Source organism: Phyllostomus discolor, chromosome 6 (assembly GCF_004126475.2).
Source record: "Phyllostomus discolor isolate MPI-MPIP mPhyDis1 chromosome 6, mPhyDis1.pri.v3, whole genome shotgun sequence".
Lineage (NCBI taxonomy): Eukaryota > Metazoa > Chordata > Mammalia > Chiroptera > Phyllostomidae > Phyllostomus > Phyllostomus discolor.
The window spans coordinates 117,493,952-117,517,961 of NC_040908.2; the positions used below are offsets into that span (position 1 = coordinate 117,493,952).

A 24,010-nucleotide genomic window follows, 5' to 3' on the forward strand; every position below is an offset into this window, starting at 1 on the left:
TGCTAATATAGCACAGTGATCAAGGAGATGGTCTCTGAAGTCAGACTGTCTGTAAATTCGATTCTGCCTTTAATATGTACTAATTGTGATGGTAAGCAAATACTGTACCTCTCTGTGTCTCCTTACTTTCCTCATTATAAAACGGGGGTAATGACAGTACCTAGGTTATACTGAAATTATATGAACTAATTTATGTAAAACTCTTGATGTTCCTGAAATACAGTAATCACTGATGTCAACTTTTGTTATTAATACCACTGCTTTTGATACTACTCATTAATACCCTACTTCAGCTTCATGGCTCTCACATTCAATTATATTTATTTTTTGTCTCCTTAGTAATTTGGAATTATATGAAAAAGATGGAATATTATTGGTGGACCCTGGAATCTTACCTTACAAATATTTACTAAAGACTGTTCTGGAGATGCAAAGACATGATGCTATGTCTTAAGAGGCTCTCCATATTGTGGGAGAGAGATACGGGGAAATAGTGAATGATAAATCACTGCTATACATGTCATCCATGATGGCGATTGTCCCTGCATGCTATGGAGGAACCTAATATTTAACCCATACTTGCCTTTGCTTCATTTTGTCTTTTTGTTTTGTTTGTTTTTTTAAATTGAATTGGACTGTCAGCTCAGTTGCCTCTGGCAGGTTTAATCCCTGCCACTAACTTCAATTCTGAACAACTCTTAGACTTGTTAGGAATTCTTGAGAAAAATTATATTCCACAAATAATAATTAGGATGATATCCTCCATTTCACCAACATCTAGATTAACTTCCAGTACAGACAGGAAAATGCAAGAGTTTAGAATTGTTAAGTCAGAATCAGTCAGCCTGCCTCAAATTGAGCTGCTGCTTCTTTTTTTAAGATTTTATTTATTTATTTTTAAACAGAAGGGAAAGGAGAGAGAAAGAGAAGCATCAATGTGTGGTTGCCTCTCATGTGGCCTCCACTGGGGACCTGGGCCTGCAACCCAGGCATGTGTCCTGACTAGGAATCGAACCAGCAGCCATTTGCTTTGCAGTCCAGTGCTCAATCCACTGAGCCACATCAGCCAGGGTTCAAATTGAGCTTCTTAACCCTTTCCGCCTTAACATGTTTCCCCCATCTCTGTTAATAGCAACCAAAGTTTTCCAGTGTTTGAATCCAAGGTCTTACAGGCACATCCTTGAATTTTCCTTCTCTCATTTTATGTGCACTCTATTAACAAATCCAGTCAGCTCTCTATGCAAGATGTCTCTAGTGTTTGATCATTCCTCATCCCCTTCATATCTACATTCTTGTCCAAGTAACTATTTTTTTAAAATTCAGTTTGGTAATTTTTAGGATATTCACAAAGTTGTATGGCCACCACCACCATAACTCCGGGACATTTTTCTCACCCCACAAAGAAACACTAGTAGTTATTCACCATTCTCCCGTTCCCGGCTCATGGCAGCCACTAGCCTACTTTTTGTTTCTGTAATTGGCCTATTCCAGGCGTTTCATATGTATAGATTCATACAACATGTGGTCTTTGTGTCTGGCTTCCTTCAGATAGTACAGTGTTTTCAAAGTTCATGTATTTACTAAGAATCAGTATTTCATTCCTTTTTGTAGGTAAGTAATAGTCCCTTGGGTGGATATACTGTATTTGTTTATTCATGCTACCCTTGTCTTTGAAAGAATAATTTGAGTTAGCCGGGGGAACACGTTCCAGGCTAAGAGAACAGAAGTGCACAGGCCTGACATAATAGAGCATGGTACTTTGGAGGGATATAACTGATTTAATATGCCTTAGTGAAAGAAATGTTTTAAGAGAAAAGAGTACAGTGAAGGAAGGGAGGGAAAAGAAACAATTGTTTTTAGAGTCCATAGTCTACTCTAAAAGTTCCTATAGATAATTGTAAAGAGTTGCATATAATTTGCATATATGTATATTTATAAAAATTCCCTAACTAGTTCAAATTTATGATTTTTTTTAAAAGTATTTTTTAGCGAGAGAGAAAGAGAGAAACAGTGATCGGTTACCTCTTGTATGTGCCCTGACAGGGTACTAAACCCACAACCCACACATGTGCCCTGACTGGGAATCAAACCAGCAACCCTTAGCTTTTCAGGACAATACCCAACTGAGCCACACTGGTCAGGGCCAAATTTAAGACTTTAAAAAAACTACTTAGCATACTAAATGTAATTATGGTAAAATAGGCAAAATCTAGATGGATGGATTTTGTTTTCATATAATAATGACTACATAGGCTTGTATTTTAACACAGTAGTCAGCTTAAAAGTCTTTTAGGAAGTTCTTAGTAAATATTTCTGCTATCTTCCTTTGTTGCTTAGAGTAGTGGAAATAATTGACCTGGATTTTCTAGCAATGTTGGCTATCTTCTAATGTTTGGAAGCTTTTTGAAATAGTATTGTGAAAAACTTCAATATATTCTGCATTTCCCAGCATGACTGAAAAAAATAATAGGTTGAGGCACTTACTACATATGAGATTCTTAATGAAATATGAGAAGTAATAACATTAAGTGGATAGCGCCTCAGGTTAGAAGCAGGTTGGTATAATGAAGTCAAGGTAGGAACTTTGCCAAAAATAAATTTATTTTGTGTCATTAGGTTTTAATCTTTTTGTATAGTGGAGGCATTACCAAACAGGATCTTTAAAGAGCATGTAATCTGACCTTCTACTATTAGAGAATTAAAATTCTAAACTGTTCATTTTATTAGGTATGTTCATATTTATAATATGTATAAATCTGAGTGTTCAGTCCCATCCGTACACAATGGCAAAATGGTTGCCATTTTAATTTCTGGAGCATGTCCATCAGTGCAATTTCATTACTTTCCTTAGGAAACCAATTTAATAATACTCAAGAGAATCCAGTCTTATTTTATAGATAAGGAAGCTGAGGCCTAGTGGAAGATATATGACCTGTCTAGAGGCACATAGCCATCTAGTTAGGAACAGGGATTTTATTCATTGATTAAACATTTTTTAGAGCCTACTTCGTGGGGCAGTGCCCCTGCTCTCAAGCAGTCGAGTTTAGCTGGAATGAAGGTGGAAAGGGATGGGAGGGAACAGGGCGTGTGTGTCATGACAGGTACGAAAACAAGTGATTTCATCTTAGTACTGATTGTACAGAATTAGAAGTGCATACAAAGTTCTTTGAGAACACAGATAGGAAGCTCATGGTACTAATTAATTAATTCAGTGGCAGAAATAGAACTACGTTTTCCAACTCTTTGTACAGGGTTTCTTTTTTGTCTTCACTATTACACACTACCAATTTGAACAGGAAAAATATCCAACTGAGATTTCTTGTTTGTAATTGACATTTAAGGTGAACATATCACATCTCCAGTTTTGGTAGTAAAAATAGAGAATATAGCCTTGGCTGTTGTGGCTCAGTGAATTGAGCCACCAGCCTGCGAACCAGAAGGTTGCCTGTTCAATTCCTAATCAGGGTACATGCCTGGGTTTTGGGCCAGGTCCCCACTGGGGGGTGGATGAGAAGAAACCACACATTGATGTTTCTCTTCCTCTCTTTCTCCCTTCCTTCCCTTCTCTAAAAATAAATAAATAAAATCCTGTAAAAATATAAAAAATACAGAGAATATGTAGATTAGAACCTTATTTATTTGGGATTTTCTTGTATTTTTGGTTAAAAATGAATTCCCTTCCTGTGGTTGTAACTATAGTTAATAAAACAACATCGGTAATCTAAATTCTTAGGTTTTTCAAAATGTGTTATTACAGCTGACTTTCTGCCATAATTACTCAGAAAGATATGGATCATAATTTTGTAACAATATCAAATGTTATTGTCTCTGTAGGTAGAAAAGAGTTATTTCAAGTTAATCAAGAACTTGAATCATTCTGTCAAAAAGAAATGGTACTTCAAGCAAGTTTTACATTGATTTTGTTCTCCTTAGAGATTGCATACTACTTTTAAAATTATCAAATTTTGATTGTTGTTTAATTTCTTCCTAATTATTCTTTTCAGCCAGACTTTGCATTGCCATTCTAATCAATACAGAGAATAATGTAAGATTCCCTTTGGAGAATAGTATATTTTAGTACATTTTCATTTCTATACTTATTTTAAAATTCAAAATTAATTCAGTTTAGCTGTACCAGTGATTTGGTTATTCTTAGTGTTTTTCTTTCTAAATTTTAATTTCTATTATTATTCTGAAAGCTCTTCAGAACAGAAGAAAGATTTTTATGATGTCTTATTTTTTCCCTTGTTTAGAAATCGAAACGAGTTGGCTGAGACCCTTGCACTCCTGAAAGCACAGATCGATCCCGTACTGTTGAAAAACTCTAGTCAACAAGACAACTCTCCCCGGGAAAGTCCCAGCTTAGAAGAAGAGGAGACTAAAAAGGAGGAAGAAACACCTAAACAAGGTTTTTTTTTGTGTGTTTTGTTTTGTAATTTCTTCTCTCTTCTTCACTTCTCTTTCCAAGTATTTAAAGTAGAATTTTCTCAATTTGAAAATTTGTTGGGCTTCCTGTAAAAGGAAGTTGATCTTTATTTCAGTTAATGGGGGAAAAGCAAGAAGAAAATTGAGTACTTTGTTCTTTTATATTGGACATTTAAAAGATTTAAGTGAAAATATTCAAATCATAAAAACTATCTTTTACTGATTTAAGAATATGAAGAGACTCAGCAAACTCTTTTATTGTGGTAAAATATATACAACTTAAAATTTATTTATTTTTTAAGGATTTTATTTATTTTTAGAGAGTGAAGGGAGGGGGAGAGAGAGAGAGAGAGACATCAATGTGTGGTTGCTGAGTGTCGTGGCCTGCAACCCAGGCATGTGCCCTGACTGGGAATGGAACCTGCTATGCTTTGGTTCACAGCCCACGCTCAATCCACTGAGCTACGCCAGCCAGGGCAAAAATTTATTATTTTAACCATTTTTAAGGGTCCAATTCTGAGGCAGTAAGAACACTCACATTGTTTTGCAGCCACCACCACCATCCATCTCCATAGTCATTGCTCTCAACTGAAACTCGACCCGTTGAACACACACTCATTCTTCCCGCCCCCAGCCCCTGGAAGCCACTTGTTCTACTTTCTGTCTCTATGAATTCGACTAAGTCTAGGATCCTTTTATCAGAGAATTCATACAATATTTGTCTGTATGTGACTGGCTTATTTCACTGAGCATAATCTCTTCAATGTTCATTCATGTTGTAGCAGATTAGAATTCACCTCCTCTTTAAGACTGAATAATATTTCATTGTGTGTGTATATATATGTATTTACCACATTTTTTTTATTCATCTGCCAGTGGGCACTTTCTTGAATATTATGAATACTGCCATGCACATGGGTATACAAAGATCTGTTCAAGTCACTGCTTTCACTTCTTTTGGGTATATACCCAGAAGTGGTATTGCTAGATGGTATGGGAGTTCTATTTTTAATTTTTTGAGAATCCACCATGCCATTTTTTTACAGCCTCTGCACATTTTACATTCTTACCCATCCCTTGTTTGTGCTTTTGTTTGTTTAATTTTTTATAGTAGCCATTCTAGTGAATGTGAAGTGGTATTGGGGTTTTTCCAGTGGGGTTTTTTGCTTTGTTTGTTTTGGTTTTATCTAATAAACTCTTTAAGTCTACAATAATTATAATTATTAAACCTGATTTTCAGACTGAGTTTCTAATTCACTTAACTAAGATCAAATCCTAACCTTCTAGAAGACAGAACCAAGTCCTAACCTTTCCAGAAGGGAAAAAACAATTGAAATTTTGTCTAGCATCTTTTTAGTTAATACGTTTTGGTGGATAACATACCTTAAACAGCAGGGGAAGGAAGGACCTTGCTCTCCCTATCATGCTTTCTTCCTTTGCTTTTAGTTTTTTTCTACTGTTTCGATGAGAACCTGAAAGCAGTGTGTTCTTGCCTTGTTTGCTGCTTTGAGAAAACTGTTCATAATATCATCCACTAGCTGTAAACATTACTTGAAAACAAATCATTGTACCCTGTAGTGTGGTTATAATGTTTCTAAAAACTAAGCATTGCTTTTAGCAAAAATCCTAATTGTTGTTCTCCTTTAGCCCATGTTTATAGAATTCAGCATCTGTGGTGGTTTTATTTGTAAGCCTTATTTCTGATTTGAAAAATTCTTTTCTTCATGTTAAAATTCAGTTAGTAGGCTATTTTAGTAAAGCTTAGTTTAAAGTAGTCTAAACTCCCTATTGAATTTCTAGACTTTTTAAATTAGCACTTCTTAAGGATTACTTTTGAGTTTAGACTCAATAATATTTGTTCATTTGGTCACTTCATTTGGTTATTCCTGTATTTGTTTATTTTCATACACAAAGTTAAGACCAGATAGAATATAAATTGGAAAAAGAGGGGAAGACAATAGAGAAATTTAAGAGGCAATTAATTATTCCTATTAGGTGAACTTAAATTTCACATTCATCTTGAAGGGAGACTCGTTGTGTAGCTTAAATTACAAAGAAAAGCAAAATGAACAATTTCCTTAGTAAAGTAAAGCTCTTCCGAGTATTTAATTCTAAAATTTCATTGTAGAGTGTTACAGTGGAGGAAGGCAAATTTCAACAATAAAAGCAACTAATATTTAGTGGGCACATTCTCTTTCCTTTAGCCTGCTGAGTGTTGCACATGCATTTTTGTTTAATCCTCATAGCTCTTGTAGGTGACTTCTCTTAACTATTTTAATTTTACAGATGAAGGAATTGGGAAGTTGATAAATTCTATGTCTTAATAATAATAAAGTGTAAGAGCCTAGATTTTGAACCCTGATCTTTGTAATGTCTATGTGCTTTATCTAGAGTGATCTGGAACTGCACTTTACAAATTTTGGTAGGCTTCCTGTTATGAGTATGGCTGATTTACCATTTTAACAGGGACCTAGATGATGTGGTGCTGGTCAGAGGACCACATCTTGAGTAGCACGGTTATAGAGACTGTCTCCTCCTAAGCCTAGAAACAAACACAGCTTTTTCATACAGCTGTTTCTGAAAATATTCCTCACTTAATGCTGAGGTTATAATACTTAGTACAAGTAAGAGACAGTCTGTGGGGGAGGACATCTCTTGAAATCAACTATAGGAGGAGAAGCAAGACATTTAATCTTCTTTGTTTTTCTCTTCTCTTTTAAATAGTGTTTATTTTGTTTCTTTTACTCTAAAAGCAAAGTGTTTCTTATTCATTCATTTAGCAAATACTTAATATTTTATACACTTAATATGTGCCAAATGTGATTTTAGGCATGGGAGTTCAGTTTAAACAAAGCAGATTAAAATCCTTGCTTTTGTGAGGCCTACACTAGAGTGGATGGAAAAAAAAAACTAACATTGTCAATAGTCATAAAAACTGTTGTCATATAATCTTTGCAGCCTTTTATTAGGTAATACATTGCTATTTCATTCTTTCAGGTGAGAGAAGTGAGACAAGGAGAGGTTTAAGTAACTTCTCCAGGGACAGCCTGTTAGTGACACACCCAGTGTTCAAACCTGGGCAGTCTCTTGTCTTTCTCTGGAGTCTGTGCACTTTTCACGCTGTGCTCACACATTGTTTGGAGGAGTGGACATTTTTATTCAGCCCCCAAAGCCCTACCTATCCCTGACTCCATCCTCTCAGGTGTGGTTATTGTGTTCTGTTTCATAGGAAGACCAAATAAATGTGATTCTGGTTTGTCATTTTTATTACTCTCATATATAAACAAACATTGCCTATCGGTGGGGAGCTTGAAAGCTGTAAACAGTGTTAGAAAATAACCAGTGTATTAGAATAGTAAGGCAAAACGTGACAGAAGTATGATTGGCTATTTGGAAATCAGACAAGAAGGACAAATAAATACAAAGTGGAGAAAGAATAAAATAGCCACTCATATTCTTACAGTTAAAATAGATTTTTCTTTAATGATTAAATGGCCATGCTTTACCTAACCTTAGGAGATAAAAAGGGATGACTCAGCCCATAATACCAAAAGATTATCTTTTGTATGGGGTTCCAAGGAGAAATGCATTATCTATAACAGTGCTCTCCACCAATGGCATCATATGGCTTAAAAAGTTCACTAAAAAGTTAAATTGACTTTCATTTTGAAGATAATCAGACTTGCCTTCTGAAAAAGTCTGAATTTCTTAAACTAGCACCAGAATCTCATAGACTGTCTTCAGTCTATTTGTCTGGTCTTCCCTCCTAATGTTTCCTTACATGACCACTGGCTCCAGATTATCTAGATGCCTTTATTTACTTCATTTGTCTTGGGCATTCCCTCCGAGTCTTAATCATGCACTTACATCCCTGAAGTCCTGTCCTTCACTGTGGAAATTCTAGGGCCGTATGGAATCCCATCTTGACCCCTTTTTTCTAAGTTCCACTAGCAGTTCATTAAGGACTGTTTTTATCCCACTCATATTAGGGTAAGTCGTACTACCAAGCTTGAAGCTCTCAAATACTTGTTGAATTGTTATTGGACTATAGTACATTTTGAAGTGCATATTAAGTATCATTTAAGGCCTTTTCTGAGATACAGGATATCATCTCTAGTGGTAGTCTACCTGGAAGTTACTGTGCTTATAGAACACCATGAAATTCAATGTATGTTTTCACTCCAACATTAGATAGTGTATTCTAATTTAGAAGGGACTTTAAACTTAAGAGGGACTTTTATGGGGGAAAACAAAGTTGGGGAAAATCCTAACCTTTTAGTTTTATTATGCTAATTAGAAAAAGACTTGCCTTTTGTTAATTTTTACAGTCATACACTTTTCTTCATTAAGAATGAGAAAAGAGTACCATTTGAGAATATCTAGTAGAGAATAGAAATTGTATATATACTGGTAGCTTGAAACTTAATTTAACCTGCAAACATATTTATTTCAGTCTGTACAGTGCTTCTTTGTTTAAAAAAAAGAGATGAAATTCTCCATTTTCATTCAGTGGCTTTTAGTATATTCACAGTATTGTACAACCATAACCACTGTCTAATTCCAAACCATCTTCATCACCCCACAGAGAAACCCCGTGACAATTAAGCAGACAGTTGCCATATTTCCCTAGCCCCAGAAAGCCCCTCATGTACTTTGTAAATTTGCCTGTTCTGAATGTTTCATGTAATGGAATTATATAATGTATGGCCTTTTGTGTCTGGCTCCTTTTACTTGGTGTAATGTTGTCAAGGGTTAGCCATGTTGTAGCATGTGTGAGTACCTCATTCCTTTTTATGACCAAATCATATCCCATTATTCTGTTTATCTATTCCTGAATTGAAAGGCATTTGCTTTGTTTCCACATTTTGGCTGTTAGGAATGGTGCTTCTGTGAGCACTTAACGTATGAAATTTTGTGGGAGCATATGTTTTACATGTGTATTTTTTTAATTTGAATTTCCTGCCAACATTAAAAATTAAAAATTAGAAGAGTTGGTGACTATGGGCCATACTTTCTCTGTCACTAGTGGGCTGTACTGAATAATGGCTAACCCTCTGCGGTGGGCCTCGCTCACCTGTTGGCCGTAGTTCTCTCTTGTGTTCCCTAAAGTCAGCCTTAGTCCTCAGTTGCTTGGCCTAGTACTTAAATTTTGTTTTTATCATATAAAGTGGAAAAAAATTATTATATTCATATTTCTATCAAATATTTAAAGACCAATAGTAGACCAAGAAAACTGGAGGAGGGCTGATTTTTTGCAGAAGTGTAGAATATTCCTATAGTTATAATAAGTGAAGTAATCTATAGGTGATCCTCTTGCGGCCATTATTAGCTTATCTGATGTTAAAGCTTAAATTTAACATGGCAGAATAATTTAATGTAGTGTATTAGTCTGTTCTGTATGTCATAACAAAATACCAGATTTGGGGGCTTAAAGAACAAATTTATTTTCTCACAGTTCTAGAGGGTAGAAGTTCCAGGTGGCACCTGCAGACTCAGTTTCTGGTGAGGGCTTTCTTCCTGGCGTGTAGATGGCCACCTTCTTTCTGTGTCCTGGCACAGCCTCTTCCGTTTGTATGTGTGGAAAGAGAGTAATCTGCTGTTTCTTCCTCTTTGTTTGTTTATTTTTTATTTTTTCAATGTTTTTTTTTTTTTTACTTTTAAGGGAGAAGGAGAGAAACATGTATTGGTTGTCTTTCATATGCACCCTTACGATGGACTGAACCCACTACCCAGGCCTGGGCCCTGACCAGGAATCTAACTGGTGACCTTTTGCTTTGCAGGACAGTGCCCAACCAACTGAGCCACACTGCACAGGGCTCTTCCTCTTCTTATAAGGGTACCAGCCCTATTTGAATTAAGGCCCCATCCTTCTGACTTCATTTAACCACAGTTACCTCTCTATAAAGACCCAGTTTCCAAATATTGTCACATTAAAAATTGGGGCTTGAACACGAATTTGGGGGTGGGGCATAATTGAGTTCATACTTGTAATAGTATGAAATAAACCATAGTAAGGAGTATGATGGATAATGGGGAAAGACACCTGATGGAGAGATTGGGAGGGAAAGGGTGAGAACTGAAATTTCAAGGAAATTAGTTTTTGAATGCTATGATGAGGAGTTACATATTCTTAAGAAAAAAAGTGCCCTGGCTGGCGTAGCTCAGTGGATTGAGCGTGGGCTGGGAACCAAAGTGTCCCAGGTTCGATTCCCAGCCAGGGTACATTCCTGGGTTGCAGGCCATAACCCCCAGCAACCACACATTGATGTTTCTCTCTCTCTCTCTCTCCCCCTCCCTGCCTCCCTTCCCTCTCTAAAAATAAATAAATAAAATCTTAACAAAAGAAAAAGAAAAATAATATTACATGTGTATTAAAACCTTTTTTTTAAGCTGGTGAGTTTGAGCACCATGAAGAAAGTTTATTAAACTAGGATGAACATTTGCATATGGAAGTATAATTGGAAATACTCATGGGTTACTAGGAACAAGTGGGACAAGAAGTTAAGTCGTTTGTTATATTTTCTGTTGTAGCTGATGAAAGCACAGATATTAATGATATTTCCTATGAGTTTTTAATTTATAGGTTGAGGTTTTTATTTTAGTGATGAGAGTTTATTTGGCTATGGATCTTTAATGAGCCAACTTTAGGAAATACTTCTTTGTGTATTGAAGAAAAAGTCTTAAATGTAAATGTTGACAGGTCATACTTGGGAAAAGTGACCTAAATAGGATCCTCCTTTGGCCATTGTGAGTATAATATCTGACAAAAAGCTTAAATTCTAGGTGATGACTTTTCTAACCACAAAAAAGTTACTTCATTGCATTGTTATCCAGGTATTCTTTGTATTAGAAAGTTAAATTTGTCCCAGACTGGTGTAGCTTAGTGGATTGAGTGTGGGCTGTGAACCAAAGGGTCACCAGTTTGATTCCCAGCCAGGGTACATGCCTGGGTTGTGGGCTGGGTCCCCAGTGGGGGCCACGTGAAACGCAACCACACACTGATGTTTTCCCCCCCTCTTTTTTCCTTTATCTCTCTCTAAAAATACATAAATAAAATCTTTTAAAAAAAAGTTAAACCTCTCATAGTCATAGAACTGAATAAGCTTAACCCTTAGTCATGGTGTGGTGTCAGGAAGGTTGGGTGATGGGTTATAACTTTTCAATGTAATTCAGGGAAAAATTCATACCTCACGTCAGGCTTCTTCTTAGGTCCATCTAAGCATCCAAACTCACGACTATTAGAGACTACACTTGGCATCATTCTACTGAGAGGTCAGTGTAGACCGGGAATCCGAGCTTGCCAGCAGGAGTAGTCTTTGCTGCGGTTTAGCGGCAGTTCATATCACCACACCATCTCATATGGCAAAAGTACCTTCTCCCAGGCGACAGCTTCAAGAGCAAGTATATGGAATTCTTATTAAGCAGGTACAGAAGCTGCTTTGTCTTAAAAGCCCCATGTTCCACATAAGCCATTATCTCTTATAACAAAGTCTGTAGGCGTACATTCCAGGGTCCCAATGCTCAGAGAGTCACTGTATTCAGGAGAGGCCCAAAGTAGGGCATCCCCATCATGTATTTATATATTTTTTCATAGTTAAGATGCAGTTTATCAAGTGGAGGTCATTAGTATCATGAGCACTGTTGCCTAGTGACCTAGTTGAGATTCTTTTTTTTTTTTTTTTTTCCAAGGTGACAGGGGTAGGGGAGCGAAACATAATCAGTAGCCAAGATCTCAGGAGAAAAGCTTCTCCTAGTCCATGGGGCTTAGTCATGGTTTGGTGCTAGGAAGTAGCAGGGCAGGGAAGAGGTGGAGGGGCAGGGGGTGAATTAGGATTCTTTAATGTGATTCAGGGGAAAATCCATACTTCATCAATAAATATTTTCCCAAAGACTCAGTTTATTAGGTTGGCAATAACCAATTGAAACACTTTTGATATTGCACTATTATAGGTGGATTTATTTTTTTAATGAAATTGGTTTAATAGGAAATGAGGTAGATAAGGAATAATTTGACCCGCATTCCTACACTGTACTTGATATCTGGAAGGGATATGATGGCCTTAATTCTGAAATAGGTTCTGTGACTTCAAACTTAAGACGGAAATAATTAATATTGTTTAGTTTGCCTTAAGTAATACTGATAGAGTGGAATGAAGGATACAGGATAAATTACTAAAAGTTTACTAATATAGTACTGAAAGCTAAATAATGATGCCATTCAATTACAAAAATTGTTTGAATATCCTGAGAGTAGATGCCCTGTGTACAAGACCATTCTTCACCATCCTGTCAGTGTTTGACAGTGCCTGCATCGTGAACTGCTGTTTTCTGCCATGAAGTGCACAGTGTAAACACCGCCATCTGTTTGTGTTGCGCACAGCAGTGCTAAGTACCAGATCCCGTGTTGTGATTGTGGCCCCAAAATAAAAATGTTTTTCTGATCCAGATCAAAGGAATAATGAATTATGAAATTATTCATTGAATTATTCATTATTATATAATGAATTATTGTAAGAAAATTCTACTAGTTTGCTCCTGACAGTCTCTATGTGGGAAAGATTGGTGTCAGATGTCCTCTGAAACAAAGTCTTTCATCTAGACCTAGAAGGTAGATACAAAACTTAAAGAATAAGTGGGCCCAGGGCTGTGCATAGCACCTGGGCCCTGCTGTGAGCTGCATTATTGAGGATGAGACAGTTGGAAAGACCCAAGCAGGAAAGAGAGAACAGAGGTAGTTTTTTCTACAGCATGATGGAGATGGGTGACTTCACAGCTCCTAGCCACTGCATCACCCACACTTCACCCCAGGAATCACTTTTGCCATTAGGCTAGCTGAAGCTCACGGGCCTCTCCTTGTAGCTGTTCATAGTCTTCCCAGGGTTTCAGCTCAGGGCCAGGGATCATTGCCGTCTACGGATGGGCTATTGAGGGGGTGTCCTTGGAGCGATGGTCTTGCCGTATATTCACCAGCTCCCATATGGGTTTGTCAGATCCTTTTCAAAGACAACACACCCCAGGACATCCTTGGGCACATCTTCTAGCAGGGGTGTCCAACCTGTAGCCCGCAGACCGCATGAATGCCCGTGGATTTCTATGAATGCAAACCAACATAAAATCATAAATTTAGTTAAAACCCTTTCTTTGCTCATCAGTTTTCATTAGTGTTTGTGTATTTAATGTGTGGCCCAAGACAACTCTTCTTCCAGTGTGGCCCAGAGATGCTAAAAATTTGGACACCCCTTCTAGTCTAATCAGCCTGCCAAACCTGTCATAGATGGCTGAAGTTGGTAAATAGTTTTCTGTTGCCAGGGTATGAAGTTGGTCATGGTGTGAGTTTAGACAAAGGTGAGCTTCAGTGAAAATACCCTTAGCTTTTTCAGGGAAGTCCTTTATTTTAAAATTAGCATCATATTCTCTTATCTTTCATATTGACAATTGTGATACCACATTGTTCTGCAGTTGCTTAGTTTTCTGTGCCAGTCCTTCCTTTGAAAGAGACAACACATGATCATCACCCTCTGGAGGAACATAGATGTGAAAGAGACCAGCTGTACAGGCCAGATGTATGGGGCGTTCTAAACGTTGTGGAGGAATGACCACTCCTGCTTTCCAAGCATGTTCTATGAACTCCTTTCTGATTTGTGTTTGGGTTCATAAGTAGGTGTGAAGCATTTTTTGCTTCTCACTGGAACTACAGCTATGAACTGAGTCACCCAGCCTGGCTGTCAAGACCACCATCCTACGGCCCTAGCTGACCAAAACAACTCCTTGGCATGGGAGCAGGCATTTTGTCTGAAATAGTATTCTGAACTCATGAGTTATTTTTATTTAAAAACATATATATGTATTTTCTAGCTCTGTCTACCAAACAGACTTAGAGACAGGGGCCATCTCAATAGCAGTGAGCATCCTTAGTGCCCAGATTGTGATCTTCAAGTATAGTATCTCACTAAACTAAACCAAGGCTTCTTGGAAAAGTGGCTGATTCCAACACTAGGACATAAGGAACCGAGAAACATTTGTCTTTCAGGTAGTATGGACACTATCAGAGTCACATTGAAAAGACACAAGAGCCAACTAAAAGAGGTTTCCATTGCCAAATATGGGACAATTCAAGCATTAACAAGGATAGTAAGTGTGTAATGGGTTAAAACACCTTGATCATGTCTTAAATCCATGATTTTATTATGGCATTTAAAAGGAAAACTGGTTACATTTGAAGTATGCCATTGGGACTGAATTATTATTTTGAAAACTATTATATGAATGAAAAGGATTAAGCATTCACTCCACCTATTCTATATGAAATGTACTACTGTATGGCAAAACAATAGATTAATGAAGTTTGTTTTTATAGAACTTATTCCAACAAATTACTAATACAGAAATGATGGAATGGGAGTATCATCATTTTGCATAAAAAGTTTTAGGGCAAGTACTCTCCTGAACAAAGTCAAAGTTCTGTTAGTAGGAGAAAAGAAGGGCTATACAATGTCCTTCACTGTTAGCTTATGTAGAGATCCATTGTCTCACTAGACAGTGATTCTGGTGGGGATGGTTGGGAAAAGCACATAGTAGGTGATCAATAAATATTTGTTGAGTGAATGAATGAATTGACTTTAAAAACCTGTAGTAGATAACACTCCTCTTGAATTACCTCTAGTTTATCGAGTGCTGTTGCTGCTGCATTGTGATTTTTGAAGTTTACTTTTCCTTGAGTTTTATCACATTAAATTTCATGTCTCAAACTCATTTGCATCTTCTTTTATAGTTTCTTTTAACAAGAAAACTTGAGGGAAACGCTTGCATGAGAGAATGACCTTTTTTAACAGTTATGATTATGTGTGAAGTTTCACTTGATTGAGAGAAATACGAGTTAGCGAAGGAACTTAGTCCAGCTGCTTTTTCTGTAGATGAAGAAATGAGGATTAGAGAGTTCGTGACATGCTCATAGGTAGACCACTAGCTGTATTAAGATTAGTGAACCTAGAGGTTTTGATTCTAATGTTACTCCTCATTTTATTTGGCTGTGTTGTTACTCAAATCAAAATCAGTCTACTTTGAAGAAACATCCTCATTTATCACCACCAAATAAGAACATAGGTGTCATTTTTTTAATTGGATCTATTTGCATGTAGTACTGTGTAAATTTAAGGTATGCATCATGTTACTCTGACACACACACAATAATGTGGTTGCCAATATGACATATTTATCACATTACATACTTATAGAATATTGTTATGTCATTTTACCTTGGGTCAGAGCCTTAATGAAATCGTGCATTACTTTCTGAACCAAAATATACGGAAGAAATCGTGTTCAGTAAACTCACAGTATTAGGCTGGAGTTGTTTTTTAAAAAAGGTGATCTATATTTTAATTGTGAACCAAGATGTTCATTTAATCAAATTTTCTGATACAGAAACCAATATCAGTGAACAGGAATTTACTAAGCCTACTTTATCAGTGGGAAAGGGAAGACATAAAATTAGAAAATTACTGTGATGTCTTTAATTTTATTAGTAGCATGTATAAATCAGTAACAATGTAAAGAGAGAGGAGCAATACTTGTACTCTAATCTCACATTCTGAATGGTTCTCAGTGATTCTTGAATTTTTTATTTGTAACATGTTTAAACATAAAAGAAATGATGGTTTGTAATAAAAATTCACTCTTTAAAGGAACAGTGAATTCTTACTGTATAAAACGTCCTACTTCATCTTCTATCAATTCTGTTTTACTCCCATGAAATATGTAACTTTGGTTTATCATCTTGGCAAGAAACTGTTCAAAACTTTTGGTAAAACTTCATTTGGAATTAAGGCTCTTCAGTTGGCAGGATAGGGTAAGGTGATGGGAACTGTAAGAAAAATTAGTATTAAATAAATTCTGAAAACACCGTGCTGAGCACAAGTGTATATTCAGTCTTGTCATCCCATTTTACAGATAGGCCAGTCACTACACTGGGCTTCGGTTTAATTCGTGTACTGTTGGGTACTCCATAAAAGTTGGACATATGTAGCCAATAAGGTAAAAAGAATTGACAGATAAACCTAATAGTTTATTTGTAAAATATTAACTCCTGAAATGTTAAAATCTACATTTGATAAAGTAAATTATAATAAAACCACTTTGGGAAGTGTTATATATTATATAATTAAGTTGAAATTTTTGAAAAGCATTTAAGTACATAAGAAAGTACAAATGTTTCAGTGGAAAAAATGGCAACATGATCACAACTTTGTCAAAAATATACAAGAGTAGAAGAGAGTGACCAAAAATAATGATTGTCTCTGGGTATTAAGATTATGGACATTATTTTCTGTAAAGAATCCTGTTACTTTTATAATCTGAATAAAACACAAATACCCCCCCGCCTATTCATATTGCCTCAATGAAATGAAGTGCTCAGTGACTTGCAAAGAAGAGCAGTTGTCAGTTTTTCAAACAAATAGTCTTTTGGAAATGTTTAGTTGCATATTTTTGAGCCTGACTGTATTATTTGAGCTGTATAAATATTTGCATTCCATTAGGAACACTGAAGCTAAAAATATAAAGCAGAAACCTGAGTCTTTCTGAATAATACTTTTAAAATAAGGGATAATGCCTCAGAGTTGTAATTTTCTTCACTGTCAGATTTGATTTTTATTTTTCTAAGATTTTATTTATTTACTGTTCAAGAGAGTGGAAGGGAGGGAGAAAGAGGGACAGAAACAGCAGTATATGAGAGATATAGATAATTGGTTGCTTCCTGCATGCCCCCAACCGAGGACCTGACCCAGAACCCAGGCATGTGCCTGACTGGGAATTGAACCAGTGACCCTTTGGCTCGAAGGGCAGCACTCAGTCCACTAAGCCACACCAGCCAGGGCATCAGATTTGATTTGTTAATTGCTAAATGTCCAATGACAAAAGTCACCTTTTTTATTATTATTATTTTTTTAAAGATTTTATTTATTTATTTTTAGAGAGGGAAGGGAGGGAGAAAGAGAGAGAGAGAAACATCAATGTGCAGTTGCTGGGGGTCATGGCCTGCAACCCAGGCATGTACCCTGACAGGGAATCGAACCTGCGACACTTTGGTTCGCAGCCTGCGCTCAATCCACTGAGCTACGCCAGCCAGGAAAAGTCACCTTTTTAAAGAGAGAAACTTCAAATGGAAATATGTATATTAAGCCTTTTATATTTTATATATCTTGAATGCTTAGATTCATGTGAACTTCTTCTGATTTTTAGAGGAACAGAAGGAAAATGAAAAGCGGAAAAGTGAAGAGCAGCCAGTAGATTCAGAAAATCGTTCTATACCCAATTCCCTGGAAGAAACTACCGTGAAAATAGAAAAAGAAGATGAAAAGGAACTTGTAAAACTGCCAGTAATAGTAAAGCTGGAAAAGGCATTGCTGGAAAGTGAGGAAAAAAAGATTATCAAAGAAGAAAGTGATTCCTTCAAGGAAAATGTCAAACCCGTTAAAGTAGAAGTGAAGGAATGTAGAGTAGACCCTAAAGATGTCAAAGGCAGTGTGGAGAAGCTAGAGCCCGAGAGGCTAGAGTTCGGTGTCAGTGTGAAATCTTCTCAAGAAATTACTGAGAAGTCCTCTGAAGAAACTGAGAAACTTAAAAATGACCAGCAGGCCAAGATACCACTAAAAAAACGAGAAATTAAACTGAGTGATGATTTTGACAGTCCAATCAAAGGACCTTTGTGTAAATCAGTTACTCCAACAAAAGAATTTTTGAAAGATGAAATAAAACAGGAGGAAGAGACTTATAAAAGGATCTCTGCAATCACCACTTTGGGTCATGAAGGGAAACAGCTGGTAAATGGAGAAATTAGTGATGAAAAGTTAACTCCAAATTTTAAGACAGAACAAATGGAGACAAAGTTTTATGATACCAAGGAGGATAGCTGCAGCCCCTCCAAGGATAAAAGTGTCATGATGGAGGGAAATGGAGCAGAGTCCTTAAATTCTGTCATAACCAGTATAAAAACAGCTGATCTTGAGAAAGCAGTGGTCCCTTTAGGGAAAGATGGAGAAAGTTCAATAGCAGATTTAGAAATCCAGAATCAAAAAGAGCAGGTAGAGGAAACTGACCCTCCAGAAATGGAAACCTCTTTTGAGGCTTCTGAAATGGTAAAGGATCTCTCTTTACAAACTGCTTTATCTACTGCTGAATCCCATACTATGAAGGTTGAAGAGAAATCTCCCAAAAGTAAGAAGGATAAGCACCCACCAGTCCTTGAATGTCTTGAAAAGTTAGAGAAATCCAAAAAGACTATTTTTGATAAGGACACACAAAGATTGAGTCCAATACCAGAGGAGGTTCCAAAGAGTACTTTAGAATCAGAGAAGCTAGGCTCTCCTGAGGCAGTTGAAACTTCCTCGCCGTCTAACTTGATGGACCATTGTGAGAAACCAGCCTCAGAAAAAGAAGTGATAGAGTGTCAGAGCACAAGTTCCACTGAAGGTCAGTCCATGGAACAAACAGACCCAGAAATTTTAAAAGAGGATTCTGAACCCACGCAGGTAGAAGTGGTTAACCCAGACAATGCCCAGACCCCTAGTGCAGAGGACTCTTCAGAGACAAGAGGCTCTATGCCAAAAAGCAAATTTAAATATAAGTTGGTTCCTGAAGAGGAAACCACTGCGTCAGGAAACACGGAGATAACTTCTGAAAGGCAGAAAGAGGGCATCAAATTAACCATTAGGATATCCAGCCGGAAGAAGTCAGATTCTCCTCCCAAAATTCTAGAACCAGAAGCCAAACAAGAGAAATCAGAAAAGGAAGAAGAGAAAACAAATGTGGTTCGTACTTTAAGGAGGTCTCCGAGAATATCTAGACCCACAGCGAAAGCGGCTGAGATCAGAGATCAGAAAGCTGATAAAAAAAGAGGGGAAGGAGAAGATGAAGTGGAAGAAGAATCAGCAGCTTTGCAAAAAACAGACAAAAAGGAAAACTTGAAAAAAATCGAGAAGGATACAAATTCTAAAGTAAGCAAGGTAAAATTTCTCTTACTCTGAGTTTTAATTTTTATTACAAATATATTTCGTTTTGTATGTGTACTGGCTGTATTTGTTGCCTTTGCTTTTGGCCAAAACAAGTCATTCAAAGATAACTTTAAAAAGAAACATCTTTCTGTATTTGAAATGTCTTTTCTCAGTAGCTATCCCCAGACACTTTAGTTCAGACTGTATAATCCCATCATCTTTTAAACTGCATTTCTGACCCATTATGAACAGTAAAGGAATATATTCTCCTTGTAAAGTATTCAAATAATACCCAACCAGTAGGATTGAAAAGTGAAAATGTCCTATAAGCACTATTAAGTTTGTTTTCCAATCCTTTTTTCTATACATTTATGTATGTTTGTAAATACTTATCCATTCCCTTAAAAATAAATTGAGTCAAATATGTTCTTTTTTTCCCTCTGAGTTTTTCACTTAACAGTGTGTCTCTGAACTCTTCCATGTCAGTAGGAGAGAGTCTACCTTTTGGTTATTAATGGCCACATAGTATTCCATAGTGTGGATGTACCTCACTTTATTTGACTACTCCCTTATTGATTGACATTTAGGTTGTTTCCAATTTTTCACTATTACAGGCAATGCTGCTTTGAAGATCATTTTGGACATGAGTGAGTATTTCTTTAGAATAGACTCCTAGAATTGGAATTGTTGGGTCAAGGGGCATGTGTATTTTAATTTTTGGCAGCTGCTGACACATTTCCAAAAATGGCCCCATTATATGCCCTCTCATTATGTGTATGAGAGTGCCTTTACTCCCCAATTTTAAATAGTACTCTTGGAAGCCAGAATTTTTTTCTGATGACCTTCTTATTTTAAGAAAAATCTGGTAAAATTATTTGGCTAGTCTGTGGGAGTTTGTTATAATTAAAAGTGCTACTTTGGTTTTGAATTTATTTCAATGATCAGATTATTCCTTATTGTAAGTGATTCTTTATTCCCTGGAATACTGAATTTTTAATTCTTAAAAAAAAAAAAACCTTTCCCTTCTGTTGGAATTATTTTGGTCTTTGATGAGGATTTACACTGTAGGAATTAATTAAAATATTAATTTAAAAATTGTGCAACCAGGCAATAAAAAGGAGTTTACATCATTATAAAATTACTCTTTGAATAATATCTTTTTTTAGTTTGTCACGATTTTTGTATGCATTTCTGACCCATTAAACATTTTTACATTTAATATAGGAATTTAAAATTTTGTATAACAAAATGTAAGCACATAGTCAGTGCTCTCATATAGAGCCTTTAAAGTGTGCATGGCCTTTGACCCAGAATTCTCTTCGAGGAATTTATCCTAAGCACTGAGATGTGTGTGTAAAAGTTTGTATTTACAGTAATACAACTGTTTATTAAAGTGAAAAAATGGGAAACTACCTAAATGTCTCATTAGTACAGAGTTAGGTAAATGCAACTATGTGATGGTATATTATACAATCACTTATAGTGATGTTGGGAGAACATTTTATGACTAGGTAAAATACAAGACAATGTTTATTATGTAATACCTGCCAAAATAGAAAAAAATAAAAATATATACCAAAATTAAACAGTAGGTATATTTATAAAGAAGCTACAATAATTTCCCATTTCTGTTTATATTCTTATACTATATTATCTCAATTTTTTTATTTTATACAAGGTAAAAACCAAAGGCAAAGTTCGATGGACTGGTTCTCGAACACGTGGCAGGTGGAAATATTCCAGCAATGATGAAAGTGAAGGGTCTGACAGTGAAAAATCATCTGCAGCTTCAGAAGAGGAGGAAGAAAAGGAGAATGAAGAAGCCGTCCTAGCAGATGATGATGAGCCATGCAAAAAATGTGGCCTTCCAAACCATCCTGAGCTAGTATGTGATATTCATATTACTGGTTGCTGTGGGTTTCCAAAGAAGCCTTGCTCTTCTGGGTTTGTTCATGATTTGAAATTTTAAATGGTGCAGATCTTGTGTGTACAAAATAACCTAATTCTGGGGAGGTCAGTTTCCTGCTTTCATTCTTCCTGGCTCAGTATTGATACTTCTTTTCATGAGTATAGACTCCTAATCTCTCCTCACAAATATATGAAATTATTCAAGTATTTCTGTTTTGTTCTTTTAAATTTTTATTCTTTCCCTTTAAGTTAACTTGCAATGATAATTCTGAAATGCCAGCTTTAAATAAGCAAGGCCTCAAGGACTTACTGCTTTTCTATAACAACATGTAAGTCAAGTAGTTAACCTAGGAGGACCTTATATTTTAGGAAATAGACAGTTCTAAAAAAATGTTAAGAGTATAAATTATAGATCAGATACATTCAGAAGAATAGTGACAGATTGACATAAAACTTACCCAAGAAGTACTTTCTTCAGGGGTGAGGTAAATCAGGAAAACCAGTTCTTAACATGATAGATAGATAGATAGATAGATAGATATATGTGTGTATATTTCCGCAGTTCATAATTGCTTTCTAAAGAGCCTATTGAAGAAACACTCCTGTTATGCCAATTTTATCTAACTATTCTGTTCTTTTGAATACATTTGACTTTAAAGGCAGGCTCCAACTATTATTAAGTAGAAAGAATGCAAAGAAAGATGCTTCTACATGGGTAGAATTGTTGGATCAGAAAAGTTTCAGATCCTTTATAGTTTGGAAAATTCATATGAAGTGGTTCTCCAAGGCTCTTTTTTCCTAGAAAGCAGTATGGTGTGATGGGAAAAGCATGGACCAGACAGACTTGGCAGCAGATCCTGCTTCCACCACTTACCAGGTGCTCTCTTCTCTGTATCTTGACATCTTCGTAGTAAAATGGGGATTAAACCGCATAGTTCTTAGGGTTGCTTTTAATGTTATGTAAAGTTGCCTGGCACATCTATTATGTGCTGGGTTAAAGTTTTTTGTGATTTACTTTTTTTTTTTTTTTTTTAGTTAAACTCATATCTGGGAACTAAGTCAGTGGAGTTTATCATATCCCTCTAGTTCCAGAGGGTTCAAAAGATATAACTTAGAACTAGATAATGACATAACACTGAGAAATGTAGATGCTGAAATTATGCTAAGACCCTTGAAAGCATTTTTATGATCATCGGGCTGTAAGAGTTAGGTCAAGATTTTTGTGAAGTGAAAGGACAACAAAAAGATAGACAGTGGTCTTTTCTACCCTCTAAATCAAGTACAAAACAACACTTGTATTCTTTCCCTGCCATTTTCTGATATCTTTTTAAACTAAGAGAGTGCATTTTACTGAGGCATCAATAGATCTCAATGACAGAGGAGTGTGAGGAAATGAAAAGTGAAACAAGGTGAGCAGAGCTGACATTGAAGATATAAAGTTACACCTTCTTGGCACACATGCAGAATTTTTATTTAGTTATCTTAATAACTGCTCTAAAAATCCCACTACTGGGTACTATGCCAAAGAGAAATATCATTGGAAGCTAAAGATCCTAAACAGTGGATTTCTTTTTGTTTTTAAAGATTTTATTTATTTTTAGAGAGGGGAAGGAAGGGAGAAAGACAGGGAGAGAAACATCAATGTGTGGTTGCCTCTCGCGCTCCCCCTACTGGGAGCCTGGCCCACAACCCTGGCGTGTGCCCTATACTGAGAATTGAACTGGGGAACCTTTGGTTCACAGGCTGGTGCTCAATCCACTGAGCCACACCAACCAGGGCTAAATAGTGGATTTCTTATGCCCTTTGTTTAAGGATAATCCTTAAATCAAAATGTCAAGCAACTATTGTGTGATAAGTGGTAGGGAAATGATCCTGAAATAGAAAGACAAGGTCCCTGTCTTCATTGAGCTTACAGCAAAAAAGCAGTAAATTCATAGATGAGCATAGAACTCTGGGATTTTCCAGGTGTTTTAGTCAAAGTAAATGGATCATTGGCCAAGGATTGGAAATCTTATATAGTAATATTTATTCTAATGGGATTTTACCTTTATCTAGTAATCGATATAATTATTATTTAGAGATACATTGATTTCTAAAAGTTTACTTTTAATTTTGTATTTGAAATTTAGATTGTGCTTTACCATAGAAACAATGTGATAAATGGAATCTGGTGCCCGGGTTTGTCTACATATGCCTATGTAATCAAACAGTCAATCAGTCCCGTAACTGAAGTACTGAATTCTGAGTATTGGCAGTAAATGGTTGTATAAGAAGGGGGAAGGTACTTTTTCACTTTTAAATCACTGCACGTGTGTGTGCACATTCTACCCTCTTCCACCCATCATGGTATGTATTATCAATTTAGAATTATGTATACTAGGTTTGAACAAGTGAATGAAGTATGGGTAATATGAACCAGCTTTCTCACTGTCAGAGAAGTCACATACAAATAATCAAGGCTAAAGGCTAGAATGAACCTTGTGATGCTGGATTAGAGCTAGAAATATTAGTATGAACTCATACTTTATTTAATATTGACATGTGCAAATGGATTGCTATACCTACATATATTTCCCAGTTCTGTCCTCTTCGACATTTTAGAAGCAGTGAGCATTCAGCATCCAAGCCTTGATTTCTGAATACCAGTCTCCATTGAAGGAACCAAGGCTTCTGGGAGAAAAGACTGT

General features: G+C 36.3%; 1 protein-coding gene and 1 pseudogene across 1 annotated transcript in view; one reads left to right on the forward strand and one right to left on the reverse strand.

Annotated features, from left to right (window-relative positions):
* The window catches only part of RSF1 (remodeling and spacing factor 1), a 119,943-nt gene that overhangs the window by 63,835 nt on the left and 32,098 nt on the right, over window positions 1-24,010 (forward strand). The window contains 3 exon segments of the mRNA XM_036028764.1: window positions 4,254-4,408; window positions 17,665-19,427; window positions 21,094-21,300. Of these exon segments, the coding sequence (XP_035884657.1) occupies window positions 4,254-4,408; window positions 17,665-19,427; window positions 21,094-21,300 (2,125 nt within the window).
* LOC118501020 lies at window positions 13,389-17,127 on the reverse strand (annotated as a pseudogene).